A 14,382-nucleotide genomic window follows, 5' to 3' on the forward strand; every position below is an offset into this window, starting at 1 on the left:
TTTATTCGCATGTGATATTTATGAACCAAAGACCTCCATCGATGTAAAAAAAAATGCTCCCTTCCTCCAAAGGTCTTTCACAACTGAACATATTTCTCGTCAAAAAAAGGCGCAACGCTGTGACGACGGTACAGAGTGAAGTAACAGCGTGACGGAACAGCACCCTGCCTGTTTCCAATAAGCTCCTCAACCCGTAAAATTCAAAAAAGCAAAAAGGACAAAACGCACACACAAGTACGAAGTGCAGACCTACTTCTTTGTAACTAACGCGGCCGAGACCAAGTCACATGATTACCACGTGACATGAAAGCCAAGCTTCCTCGTTTCCAGTTCCAACTCCTCGAACTGGTACTTTCTGTCAAAGCTTGTTTGGTCATGGCGAGCAGATTTTTGGCCCTCATTCTCCTGTTTTGGGGCAGCTTTTCTGCCACAGTGAATGGAAAATGCCCTTGTGAAGATCAGTCTTTATGTGAACCAATCGCAAGACCTCCGGGAAAAGAATTTCTTATGTTTTCCACTAAACCTAATGTGTGGAGAAAATACGACTGGACGAAAGTGACAACGATCGCTCTGTTCAGACCTTGGGACGACGAACTGATGTGTGAAGCACACAAAAGGGTAAGAAATCAATTGATTTATTTATCCGTTATCTTGTTAATTTTATTTGCAGGGCTACTATTGTGGTGTAGAGCCACAAAAAGCGTTCTTTCAAAACTCGAGCGAAATCTCGTCATATTCTTTCTTGGGACGCGCGATGACAATTTCTGACTTCATTTCTTTGGAATTTACAAGAAACGAAATATTATTGTTATGTTCTCACCGTGACAACTTCAAATGCGTCAGCCAAAGACTGGACGCTTCTTTTAAGAATAATCCTTTCACTTTTTGTAATTTTAAAATCATGTGATGTCGTAGTTCAATTAAGCTTAACATACAAATAAGCTTTACTTACACAATGATTGATTGATTCTACTCGATCAGTCTTACTTTGTACAGTAAATATCTTGATTACTTGATTGAGTTGGAAGGCAATCGTAAAAACACTCGACAATTTGGCGCTTTGCATGTTAAATATTTTCCTTGCCGCAGATTTCTCAGTAACATTACCTAATGAAATATGAAACTAAAGATAATCAAATTTCTGATACTTGATATTATTTTACCGGAAGTTTCCTCTCAGTCATCACGGTTAACTTTATAGAAATGTTTTTGATTTTCGAATTCCTTATTTTGTGTGAGAATTCATTTATTTTTGCTCTTTTTCTCATGTGATTATAGGAATTTCTCCACAAAGTGTCTTCATTCTGTCAGGACAAACAAAAAATGTTTTCTTTCATTATTTCATTATTTTGCATTATGAGAAGAAAACCAAAAATTTTTACAAGCTAAAAATTTGTACAGGTCAAAATTCTTTTCATTTTGTCAGTGCTGCGCTAGTTGTTAATTTATAAAAAGTACAGTCCTGGCCAAAAGTCCTTGGGACACTTGACAAAATGCCAACTGGTGACCCATTATTTTGAAGTGGGAAGTCATTATTGAATTTTGCGAACCCCCCTCCCCTTCCCCCTCCGCAAAGCAATGTCTACTTTGAATGAATCAACATCGACATTGTGTTGGGGGTGGGAAGGGGGAGGTGGACATGGACAGAAAGACCATATGTTGGCAAAAGTTTAAAGTGTCCAAGGACTTTTTATCAGGATTGTAGTGGTAGTTCGTGACTGATTTCATTTTTAATTGTAAATATGTACTTTTTGTAGATTTTTGTTGCTATTTTTATTTTGTGGCATGTCTGTAAAGTAGCTATTTAGCTATGCACATTTGACCACATGAAATAAAGGTTATCATTATCATAGTTCACATTTCATTGTTGCCATCCAGGATATTTGTATATTCTGTTTGTAATAGCTGATGAACGATTGTTTACACCTGTTCAAATCAGTAAATCTGTGCTGCCTCGAGTGGCACAAGAAGGCAATGGGAGGTGTCTGAAAAGAAACAAGATGCATCTTGAGAGAAACATTATGATTAGTTTGAGAAAAACCTCTTCATTCCAAGTTTCACATCTGTCTTTCTTGCTGCAATATTATTTTGCTATTGTTTTGATAATCAAAGTTGAACATGAGTTCCTGAACTTTGTAAACGCAGCTGTAACTATTCTCATCGATTTGGTAAATCTTCTAGTTGGTACATGAATGTGACTTGGTTATAAATTTTTGGCAGAAATTGTGTCATTTTAATATAATTGCTATTTTGAGCCCCAAGTTCAGCAGGCCAAAATTGAAACTCGATCAGCGCTGCAGGTGAAAGTGACAAATACTCCTCCTATCAAGCACTAATCTTACCAATTCCACTGACAACTGAACATGCAACTTTCATTTTCCTTTTGCAGGGTGTTCGAGTTGTCTTGGCTGCCAACTTTCCCACAGAAAAGTTGAGTAGTAAAGAAGTAAGAACCAAATGGATACACAACTTGACTCAAGAAGCTCTAGCTCGCCATGCTGATGGAGTGAATATCGATATTGAGTCGCCAATAGCCAAGAGGTCAAGAGAGGTTACATTACTGACAAAACTAGTGAACGAAACAGCAACAGCTTTCCGTTCAGCAATAAAGAATTCTCAGGTATACAGTGTATGAGCCACCAATAAGTAAAAAAAACTATTCAGAGATAATCATTTTCATTTCACTGTATTCACCCACTTTAGAAGCGTCATGGACTACAAAACTTGTTAATTGTATGTGTGGGGTTGGAGGGATGTTAAGGAGCTGGTCTGTAAAAAGCGATGCTGTCCAGTACCATCATTCATTCAGTGCATGCATATACAAGTCAATTGACTTAATTATTAAATATCATTGTTTGAGGAAGTTTTTACTATTTCAAGAAAACCCAATCAAAGGTAAATCTGTGTCAGGCCTTATCCCAGTTTCTGTAGCATGTGACGAGCAGGAGAATTTCTACTCCTCTTTGGATGGGATACTGGTCCATCACAGGGTTACCCCCCAGCATAACATTCTGCGGTATCCATTTGTTCTCCTGGATGGAGAGAGGGACATGAGAGTTAAATGTCTTGCCCAAGAACACATCATAGTAAGCCTGGCCCCTGCTCAAACCCAGACTGTTTGACCCCAGGGTACAGCATGCTAACTGTCAGTGGTAGATCTAGGAGAGGGGTCCAGGGGGGCCTGGGATGCTCCCCCCACCCCCTTATCTTGGGTAAAAAAATTGTATAAGGAAGAAAAGCCAGCAGGGCAAGCAAACCCACCCCTTAGCTCAAGGTCTGAATCCCCCGCTGACCATTATCCCACTGTGCCTCCACATGATACAAAAACCCCAACCTAACACTAACGCTAACCCTTAACCAAGCTTGATCATGCAGATAAGAAAATATGTAACTGCCATTATGTTACGCACATCAGTTGATGTCACTTTGTACTGCACTCAGTCTGTATATCATGGCACCAAAATATTTCCAATCCAATTACCCTACTTACAGTCAATCAGAACCCGTGACAAACAAGTGCCCATCATCCATTCTTCTTGGTGCTTTGCTCTTCTCGCATGCAACCACTTTTGACCAAGTTTGGGTGTTCAACATTTTTGGACTTAAAATGTTATCCAGCATACTGATCGATATATTTATCAATATCTTTCAGGTGTCTTTCGACGTTGCCTGGTCTCCTGATTGTATTGATGGACGTTGTTATGATGCTGAAGCGCTTTCCAAGGTCGTTGATTTTCTTGTTGTCATGGCCTATGATGAACAGAGTCAGATCAAAACAGGAAATTGTGTTGCAAAGGCTAACTCGCCCTTGAAACAGACAAAAGCTGGTAAAGCATGTGAATTTATTTTCAATTCAGTTCTTGGCTAAATTTCTTTTATATAACTTTAAGCTGACAGAATCAACAACTCAAATCTGCCAATCAACATGGTTGATTTCCACTCCAACATTGGATTACTGGTAAAATGTATTGTAATATCGCAAATGAATGATTTTCTGTATTGAGCTTGCCTGGGACCATACTTTGGGTTATTGGCCTCTATAACATTGGAATTTATTAACTGTGGGGTGAAATAAAAGTTTTTGTTGTGGTTGTTTTGTTGTAGAAATGAGGGACAAAGCTAGTGATTTAACTTTAAAAATAGAGAATGTAGAACTTATGTAATTTTTTTCTCTTTGCCTCTTTTTAAGCTATTGGAGAATACTTAGCTCTTGGAATCAGACCAGAAAAACTGGTTCTTGGATTACCATGGTACGGTTATGACTACCCCTGTTTGGAACTTAATGAAAACATCTGCTCAATCAAGCGGGTGCCATTCCGTGGTGTGAATTGCAGTGATGCAGCTGGCCGGCAGGTTGAATATGCTGATATTCAGGACTTGATTCTCAGCAGAGATGCGAAGGCTCAGTGGGATGAAGATTCAGCTTCATTCTTTTTCAACTATGAAGACACTGTGGGTGGTAAACATCAGGTTTGGTTCGATAATGTGCAGAGTCTTAAACAAAAATATGAGTTTGCATCTGCTGAAAATTTGAATGGTGTTGCCATCTGGAATTCAGATTTGTTGGACTACAGCGACATCCTGAGGGCTCAACAGGAGACCAAGGCAATGTGGGATGCTTTGCAGCACTAACTTGCTTTTGAAATGTTGCTGAGACTTTAAGCTTCATGTAGGCGTAATTCTGCAAGACTAAGGTACTTCTTAAGGGTCGAAAATCTCCATGTGGATCTTTTTTTTTTCTGATTTTTTTTAATTTTAGTATCTGCATGTTGCACACGGTTTGCACATTTGGACATGCTGCTTAGTCCATTGTCTTTGACAAATGTGATGCACACTATATTTCACCTATGTCTTAATAAGATGAACTGCTAAATTTCAGTAGACACTTGCATGAGGATTTAAGAGGTTCTTCTCTCTTTTGCTTTCTGTTGAAGTCTCTTGCAAGGCGTAAATTTAGGTACATGCATGTATGTGCACCAAAAAAAAGAATCTCTAAGAGATGAGCAGTGTTTTGTTATGGTAGTCATCAGGTAATTATTTTGATGCAAATTTTAATCTCTGACGCTCATGTGCAGCTAAATATAGCATATTATTTAGCATTGCCCTATAAGTCAGCCATGCACACAGCAGTTAACAATCTCATAATTTTGAAAAACTTGAAACGGTCGCACACCAGAGTTTTTGTTTATCAAGTCTGCCTTGCATTTAGAACAAGTCTTGGTCTGAACCCACTTGTCCCTAAGCTTTAAATATACATAGCATAGAAATCTTTCCCTTGGTGATATTTGGCAGTGATTTTTATTGCAGTTGTATGTGAGAAAAAAGTGTTTGTTTCTGTCCAAAATTACATATTAATAGTGTATTTTTTAAAACGCCATAAAGTATACAATAATATATATTAGTTTATTACTACCAAAAAATGAATAAATAGAAGATAAACAAACAGCTAAGAAATAAATATATTTTTTTCAAATGTTACATTCAACATTGTACTATTTTGAGATCTGTACGGTGTATTATGAAAAGCAATAAACATTGATTTTCAATAGAGAAAGTTGATGAGGCTATCAGACAGTATTAATATGATTGTGATAAACATATGAAAGGTTTCACCACCCCTCCCAGATGCAAAGTTTAATTTGTAGTTAAAAAGAACAGTCCATTTCCTTAGCTTGAATCATCCAATAACCCTGTATGGGTTAGTGACTGCCACTCTGCCTTTATGGTAACCGTGATCATGAGACTTTTATTCCCCTCGGAGCATCAGAGGTGCAGTTACAAAAGGGTGACTGTGCCTCAGACTATAGCGAAGCATAACACAGCTTGAGAGGATAGCCTTTTTCTAATATTGTGTTGGCAGGGCCTTAAGTTTCGATCTCTGCATTTAATGGCTCACTAGTCGAGTCTTCATCAATAATGGTGCAACCTTACCAGTCATGGAGGTGCCGGAGAACTGCAAACATAGAATCTGTCTTGGTGAGGAAGAAAATCTTGTGAAATAGAGTTTGGTGGAGAGCGAAGTGAATGCCCTATGCCCCCACCCCTCGCCACCCCCACCCCCTCACCCCCCGCTGAGGATTGAAGATAGCAAAGAGAGTCCCAGCTAGCCCCACTGCCTATGTGACTTTTGGTTTGATGGTACCAATTCATTTTCTTGGGAGGAGAAAGGCACTGTGAGAAATGATTGCTGTTGGGTCCAAAATGCTAAAGAACCATTACAACAACATGCCTTCCACTCTCACTACCCCTGAAAGTACTATATAAATGGGTACTCATATAGCCCAAGTGTCAGGTTTTTCCAAAGTACAGGGGGAGGAAAGGTTCTCCCCTCTCACTTCCCTTTAGGAAGGCTTGATAATCAGGCTAGCACCAGTAATGTGAAGGAAACAAGTCTGGTAAATAAGTGCAGGGGAAATAACTTGGTGGGGTGGAATAACAAAATCCAAGTCTTGTCCTTTACAGAAACCAGTCAGAGCAAACTCAGAACTCGCTGCTATACACAAGTCAAGCCAATAAAAGTTTCAATAATTATTGTCTCGGATATATACTACAACAAGAAGATAATTTAAGGAAGTTTTATTTTCATTAACATGTGCTAGCCCAAAACCAGACTTGGATTTAAAAAGAAAGATATCAAGCCTATCGTATAAGAAATTGAATCATCTGTATGTTATTTCACATGACGTCATAACTGGTTAAGTTCAATTACCTTTGTTGACGACATATCTATGTTTGATAAAATGTTCCTGGTAATCATTTCTTAACTCTAAGGAATAAACATCACTGTAAAAACAGATTTTGTGATTTTACAAAACTGCAAGACTAAAGTTCCTACTTCAATTCATTAAATAATAAATAATTTATTCAATTCATATTCATTGTCTATTTTCAAGAATAAACAATTACATTTTACCTAGGGATATAAATAAATTGTTTCCAAGTGCATAAATAAATAGTTAACCACCACTGTACAGAACCACTATCAACAAAAGCTGTAAAATATTTGTCACTAATATTCTCAAACTTTTTTTTTTTCAATTTTTAGACTAGTTCGTTACTAGAAATTCACCAAGCAGTAAAAATTGCTCTCCAAGCAAATTACTTCTGTTCGCCCATTGTTTAGTTCTGGTAGTTAACAGTGTATATGAAATTACCACACAGCAATAAAAATTTTTTTATTCTAATAAAAACTTTTACTGGCATTCAAAGCAAAACTTTTGTCGATCTGTAACACGGTTGCTGCATCATGTAGCAGGCTGTTACAGAGCTGTTCATACACTTCTCCAGTATTAATCTTGAACAAATTCAGTTCATTGATGAAATCATACATGTACACTTTGCACATTGGCCCCAATTTGTTTTCTTGCAAATGTCATTTTCTAGATAATTTAATATTGTGATTTTTCCATAAATATAGTATGAAGAAGTGCAAGTGCTCTGTATTTTTGTGAGGTCTTTAAACATTGCTCTCCTTTAAGTTTACAAGCCCCTCTGTGATTTCAGCCAATGATTTATCTCCACTCATGGCTGGGTCATCAGCGAGTGTCTTGGCCAGGCACTTTGTCACAGCTTCCATTTGTTTCATAACAAGGTGCATGGTACGCTCGGTAGTGTCGAGTCTCTTTTGCAGTTCTGTCAGATGCTTCTTAGCTGTTGGTAAAATGATACATATTTTAAAAATAGTGGTGGAATTCAGAAGGTCCAAATTTGCTTGTTTACAGAGTACTCTCTATACCCCCAAGAATTTACACACCTTTAATCTGGAAGTTACACTAAAGATTGTATGTTTTTTGTATTTATAAAAAAATACATGTTTTTTTTTCCAGCACACACAAATTTTATCTGGATAACATTATTTCTTTTACATTGGATAGATGAAATCAAATTTGTCAATTTTTTTTTTTTTATGGAAATCTTAATTGATTTGGGTTTGATAAAAATCTGAGACCCCTTGAGGTGACAAACAGCAAACTTGGAACACCTACACTCATTACTGAGGGTTTATTGACACACTCTTAAGTTTCCCCAGTGTCACAGACAGCTTCCCTACCTGGCTCTACTCCTGATGCCTTACTCTGGATGGTGCGCAATTGCCGTAGACGATAACCTACTCCGTCGCACACAGATAGCAGGTCTTCCAGTTGGGTTTCAGTGTTAATTGACTTTTTAATAGCATCAAGGGCAACGACATGCGGGCAATCAGGGTAGAATTCTTTGTGACCCTCCAAAGGATCATCTCCGGGTTTCCACTTTTTAAGGGTGCCCTGACACTTGTAGCATTTTACTATATCATCCATTCCAGTAAACACAAACCCTGCCCTGGCTAGCTCAAACACATTAACAGAGCTTGTTGCAGGCCAATACGTGTATGTCCGCACGCGGTTTCCCGTTGCTGACAGATCTGATAGGTTGGCAGGTGGGACAGTGTTGTCAATGTTTTCAGATTTTGCAACATGGTTTGTGGTATGCACTGAAAGGGGAAGGTGGAATTTTTCAAAGTCAATTTACCCCTGACCAGTATATTTTCATTTACACAATTTTATATGCCAATTAGTTATGAATGTTAAAATCTTTAGTTAGTACTGTTAATGAAGGGAAGTAATGATGTCTGCTTATGGCAAGAGGACTGAAACACTGGAAAATGTGAAGGTTAAAAGTTACGTGACATTCAACATTACTCAACATAGGTGTGTGAGGTTAAAATTATTAATAGTAGAGTATAATTAAAAGAAAATTAGTACGAGTGACTCAGACAAACAAACTTATGACAGTCTTTAAATGTTATAACTGATTAGAGAAAAGCCATACATTCTCCCTGCTACCCACAACTGACTAGAAAGCAGATTCCAAATAAAGAAAATCTAGCTATAGACAGAAGATTCAGAAGCCACCATGACAAACCATTCAACTTACGCTTGTAATGTTTAAATGTAATGTGACACTTTTTAAATTAATTTTAATGAAATTGTATGAGTTAACAGAATTAGAAGATGCACTGAGAAAACAATGAAGATGGAAGATGCATTGCAACACAATGCATTGAGAAGATTAAGTAAACAATTGAAGGCAGGTATACACCCAGATACCAAATTTCATTTTCAAGCCCACTGATGTGCATACCACAAACCACTGAGCAATGTTTAAAACACAATTTGCATGTCACTGGCTTACAATAAATATAAAAAAACAAACAAGGAAAACAGACTGACAAGTCCCAATTTTAAATTTATCTGAGATTTGACAATTTTTAGAAAACATTCTTTAAAAACAGACTAAAATTAAAATTTATTTTGGGTCACTAACACATTGAAATAATGTGCTGAGGAAGTTTTGCTACTTTTAGAGGCAAGATAAACCCAACTGGACAAAACGCTGCCAACTGGTGCCATGATTTATATTCTCATGAATAGCAGAGGGAATGCAGGCTGTGCGAATTAAGAGGCAACTCAAAAACACAATCATATTAATCAACTCTTCTTTCAAATATTCATTATTATAAATAGAGTACATAATACTATTGACAGAATTGCTTATTAGCTAATATTAGTCAGTTCAAGTTTATCACAGCCTTCCTTCAGCATGTGCCACAAATCAACTGACTGTGTGCTTATTGAGTTGTTCTACATGTGGCAGCTACTATATGTAACTCAAGAAGTGTGAGATTAGCAATTGATTATGCACCATGCTCTTCCATAATGCAGTTACCAGCAAATAAGGCCTTGGTAAGGTCATGTGAAATGGAGCAGCCACAAAACTTTGAACCTCATACCCCAGGGCCAACCCTGAATTCATTGTTATTTTTTAATTAATAGTAATAAACATTTTGTGGTGATATCTTTGGTTTCAATTGGGATATTTATATTCCTTGAGTAGAGTCAACTGCAGGCATCTCAGTCTACAGGACGTTACTTTTAGTAGTGAATGTGAGACAGATGTATCCTTTACTACTGCAGTGATACAGTCTTAAAAAAATACTTGTGCAGTTCTGGAAAAAACAATACCAAACCCAAGGAAGGCCATTGACAATTCCAAGGGGATTTGGGGAGGGACGGGTTTAAAAGCAAAAATTTCAAAAGAAAGCTGTAATTTTCAGAGTGTGGGGGAGGAGGTTGAAACCAAAAACCTTCCATGGGGGATATTGACATTTCCAGTGCATGCCAGTTTTATAAGGCTGAAAATAGCATCTGTAAACAAATTAACTGGATACTTTTAATAACAAAAAAGGATTATAAAAACTACCTTCCTCCTCTGTCATAAAAGTCTGATCTTTTTTCTTTTGTTCCTCTGCAAGCTTCTTAAGCCGACGTCGTCTCTGTTATATAAAAAAAATACTTCAGCCTTCTGATTACATTAATTTTTTTCAACCTTCCTGTTCATTTTGTAATGTCTTCATGATTGAAGAATGTACCTGAGAAATTACAAGTTGTATAGTGTTTTGCATTTAATAATTACATTTTTTAAAGATCTTTATGGAAAAACATTAACAGACATTTGTGTGAACTTTGTACTCAAACTAATTTTAAAATATTCCAAAACCATAGGTAGTATTCAGGTACCTGTTAAAAATCCCAGAAACACAAACAAAACATGTAACCAAGGTGTGGCTTGTAAATTCAGGTTACTACTAAATTATTCACTGAAAATTTACATTTGCAATACAGAGGGAAATAAGGGTTCTTGTATGAAGCAAAACATATTGAACAATGTTTGGACATTTCTTGAACTCTCCAATTCCAACTTTTTAACTCGAGTGGTAAAGTAAACTCTTTGATTAGACGCAAGATGAAATTCCTGCCCAGAGTTTCACAACCCACCCCACCCTAGGTACACATCTGTCTCAAAATAACAGCTTACAACAATTTGCTGCTTGTAAACATTATATTGAAACCAAACAATCCTTCCAGTTGTATCTGGCAAGTAATCTTTACCATATGATTTCAGGAAAGGCATTTTTACCAAGAAAAAAAGAATCCTCATGTGGGAAGTTTAATTGACAACGCAGTGCAAATTGCGTTCACGGCTTTAAACAATCTTTAACAACGATTTGTGACAGGTGTCTGGCCTAAAAAAACTGTCATGCAAATAAATCGCGATTTAACCATTAGCGGTTTCGGAACGTTTTTGCAAGTCAACACAATAAACTCAGATGCTTAATACTCTTGGAGAAAAAAAGACAATTTTCACTGCTGAGCTAAATTGAGTTGCTGATTGGGAATAAACAAAAATTAAGCCTAAGTTAAGCTTAAGTTTGTTGAAATTCGATCTAAAAATTAGAAGCATGATCGAAGAAAACGTTTGAACTATAATACTCACCCTAAATAACTGCACGGCCAGGAACAAAGCAAACCCAGGGAGAACATATTTCCACGGAATGTGATAACCAAAAATGTGAAAATCCTTGATGAATTTCACGACGTTTGCCGCTATATCTGCGTGAGGTTTTATATGTTTTCCGTACGCCGATTTGATTTTCGGATAAAATATAGCTAAAACGACACCTAGTACAGCTAAAATCAGCAGCTTCGTTTTCAACTTCGCCATTCTTAAGTATTAAAAGGAAATTTTGACAGCTCGAAACTACACCAGCCTAAGTACCCCTCATCAACTGCAGGAATGAAACGGACTGTTGTCAAAGCTGTTGTTTACATTGCCGAGGACATGCGCGTTATGGAAGGCACGTGCACGTGCACGACTCGCCTTGATGCGACCAATGCGCATCGCGCTTTTAAACCACAGGAAGTCAAAACAGTGTAAAGTGGCTTAGCCTTTCTGCTGGGTGTCCAGTTATTGTTACGGACGCGATGCCAGGCCTAATACTTCAAAGAATATTATAAAACTTCTGAATTACACAATTCACAATTATTTCAAACCAAAAATTACAAAGCAATTTATCAAATATTTCAGTTCTTCCACGTTTTGTCCAGTCTACCACACTGAGCGCAGGAACATTTCTTTAATTAATTATATCTGCAAGTTGTTTTAAATACACCTGGTGAAATGGAATACTGTATTAAAATTCCCCAGTGTTTACCCAATGTATACAGTTGATATTCGAATCAGAACAAGTAAACATAAATTCAAACTGAAGACATTTGTGGGAAGGATGTTTGTACGTAAGAAACAATCAAATTGTCGATTGGCATTGTTATCTGTGTTGAAGAAATCTGGCACAAGTCACCCCGACCTGTCGATTAAGATAAAATAACATCAAAAAATTCTTGTTACGTTCTGGTAAAACTCGTTTTGGTTCATCGAGATTACAAGCAGTTATAATATCGTTATTACGACTTCCACAATTCCAGCAGCCTCGATCCAAGAGGCACACTGCTTTGTTTCTGGGGCGGCAAGCTAGACACTATCCTGGATGGTTGAGGGTTTTTTTTTCTCTTGTATCCCGCGCCACGATCGCGGCTTCGCCGCTCACTAATAGCGACTTCACCACGAACATAAAACCCTCTGGCACTTAGGGTAGCCAGACACAACACTGATTCTCTGGAACGAAGCGTTCTCAATATTTACCGGAGTAAAACATTGCAAATGGAAGACAGTTATCGCTCGCAGTGTTACGTTAGTAAAGTAATCCCAGAGTAACGTTAATATAATAATATAATGAAAGAGATAGGTGTAACTTTAGTAGACCTAGAAGGGTGTACATGTTACAAAAAAAATATTTACTTGTCCGTTTTCATGTAATCACTCATTCCTCAGTGGTTCGTTTCTTATCTTAAAAATAAGTTTGCAATGCGTACATGTCTGAGATTAGCGTCCGAGAAGCCTGTTACCTCTTGCTAAACTATGGCAGCTGAACGAAGAAGGACGGGAGATGTTTACTTAAAACGGGTATCTTTCTAAGGACCAGTTGCTCATTTCGTTTGTTGGTTGTTTTTCTGTTTGTTGGTTGGCTAGTTATTTTATCAGGAATTTCTGAATTGTCCAAAACAAAACCATTACCATCTCAAAACTACAACTGAGTTTTGGGCAGCAATAAATTGTACTTAGTTCAGGTACTTAGTTTTGAAGTGAAGAAGGGAGTATATTGTAAAGCGCACGTATTGGAATGAGTTGCCACCACTCATCAAGTGTTTAAATCAAACGGGCCCTGTTGTTACGCCTATGAAAATACGGTGCCGGGATCTGACGGGATCTTGCGCTTCAGGATCCCTCAGAGAATGGAAGAAAGGCTGAATCCGTAATCAATAGGCCATTTTCGATAAATTAAAATCCTAACTTAGTTCCAAGACAAGAAATTGAATCGAGGTTGAGGGATGCATAATGAACTTCCTTTGTTTTTATTCTCAAGCCTCGTAGCCAAGCAACATTTGATATATCGAAAATGGCCTAAATTGGGTTCGCCTCTCATACCCGTGAGAGCGTGAGAAATGAGAGAGGAGAGGGTCAGGGTCAGCCGAGGAGGAATGGAAGTTTTAGGGAAAGGGGAATATAGGAAACAGGTTGAGGGAAAAGAAGAATAGGGAGTATGGGAATATTTAGCCGTGGAAAATAAATATAGTTACGCTTGACAAAATTTAGTGAAGCAGAGGTCCAGTGCGCAATGGACTCCTGAGACAGGTCAATATCGCAGTGATGCCGTGTATATTGCAAAATGAAATATACCTGCATGGCGAGAAAATGCTGATACAAAATATTAAAGAAAGAGAACGCGTACATTTGATGGTTTCTCAGATATTTCAACAATTAGCCGACAAATATAAAGTGGTCATTCATGGGATTGGCCAGGGATTGTAATGCATATTACGTAGGGACTGTCACGCAATGGAAGCAAAGTGGTATTGAGCTAAACTAGCTCCAAATTTCTCGAGATCTCCTACCGACGGATAAACACCAAATTCCTGCGATGCTGATATTGCGAGTCAACACCTACACATAAGTTATCCAAAATGTTTAAATTTCCTGGGATATTTCACTTTAAACTCTCAATCAATAAAGTTTTATTTTGTAATAAACTTATTTTTTTAGGTGTTACATCACACCAGCTAATTTGCAGGTATTTTACATGTTGCACGAAACTTCGCATATCTTGAGAAAACAGCGCTGCAACAAAAGAGAAACGTAGCATTCAGGTTTTTATATCCTCCTAAATGATTCCATGTAGCAAAAACTGTCATGGAACTGTGGTGACGGAAACGGCCACACCTCTTCCAGTGTAGCCAGATTCTTAGACGGTCCAGGTCGCTCGTGTCCATGCAGTTTTGGACCGTCTGAGAATCACGCTTACTCCAGTGCCGCTAGCTAGAGCTCGTAATTTGTACCCTTCAACAAAACGCTTTCGAGTTCTCAAACTGCGAATGTCTTTACAACACGTTGTAAATAAATTGTGGCTTATTAATGCGCTCTATTCAAATTAAAGCAAGAAAGCTGAGA

The 14,382-nt window shown here is 37.7% G+C and overlaps 2 protein-coding genes across 2 annotated transcripts; one reads left to right on the forward strand and one right to left on the reverse strand.

Moving 5' to 3' along the window:
• Positions 1-282: 282 nt before the first annotated feature.
• On the forward strand, positions 283-5,554 carry LOC110057528 (di-N-acetylchitobiase-like). Its single transcript, XM_020764122.2, has 4 exons — positions 283-618; positions 2,390-2,620; positions 3,653-3,827; positions 4,190-5,554. The coding sequence occupies exons 1-4, from the start codon at positions 304-306 to the stop codon at positions 4,630-4,632; spliced, it is 1,164 nt and encodes a 387-aa protein (XP_020619781.2). The 5' UTR covers positions 283-303; the 3' UTR covers positions 4,633-5,554.
• A 1,007-nt stretch (positions 5,555-6,561) lies between these two features.
• LOC110057539 (uncharacterized) lies at positions 6,562-11,662 on the reverse strand. Its single transcript, XM_020764134.2, has 4 exons — positions 11,314-11,662; positions 10,240-10,312; positions 8,051-8,470; positions 6,562-7,650 (listed from the first exon to the last, which is right to left on the reverse strand). The coding sequence occupies exons 1-4, from the start codon at positions 11,539-11,541 to the stop codon at positions 7,457-7,459; spliced, it is 915 nt and encodes a 304-aa protein (XP_020619793.2). The 5' UTR covers positions 11,542-11,662; the 3' UTR covers positions 6,562-7,456.
• Positions 11,663-14,382: the final 2,720 nt, after the last annotated feature.

This window comes from Orbicella faveolata, unplaced genomic scaffold (assembly GCF_042242905.1).
Source record: "Orbicella faveolata isolate gen_17 unplaced genomic scaffold, um_ofav_v1 contig_46, whole genome shotgun sequence".
NCBI lineage: Eukaryota > Metazoa > Cnidaria > Anthozoa > Scleractinia > Merulinidae > Orbicella > Orbicella faveolata.

Excerpts from the sequence above, each read along its gene's own strand:
- LOC110057528 (XM_020764122.2), top strand. The coding sequence starts at position 304 with ATGAAAGCCAAGCTTCCTCGTTTCCAGTTCCAACTCCTCGAACTGGTA. Across the intron at positions 619-2,389 it reads TGTGTGAAGCACACAAAAGG|GGTGTTCGAGTTGTCTTGGC; the intron begins GTAAGAAATCAA and ends TTCCTTTTGCAG. Across the intron at positions 2,621-3,652 it reads CAGCAATAAAGAATTCTCAG|GTGTCTTTCGACGTTGCCTG; the intron begins GTATACAGTGTA and ends AATATCTTTCAG.
- LOC110057539 (XM_020764134.2), bottom strand. The coding sequence starts at position 11,541 with ATGGCGAAGTTGAAAACGAAGCTGCTGATTTTAGCTGTACTAGGTGTC. Across the intron at positions 8,471-10,239 it reads TTTTATGACAGAGGAGGAAG|TGCATACCACAAACCATGTT; the intron begins GTAGTTTTTATA and ends TTCCCCTTTCAG. Across the intron at positions 7,651-8,050 it reads GGCATCAGGAGTAGAGCCAG|CTAAGAAGCATCTGACAGAA; the intron begins GTAGGGAAGCTG and ends TTTTACCAACAG.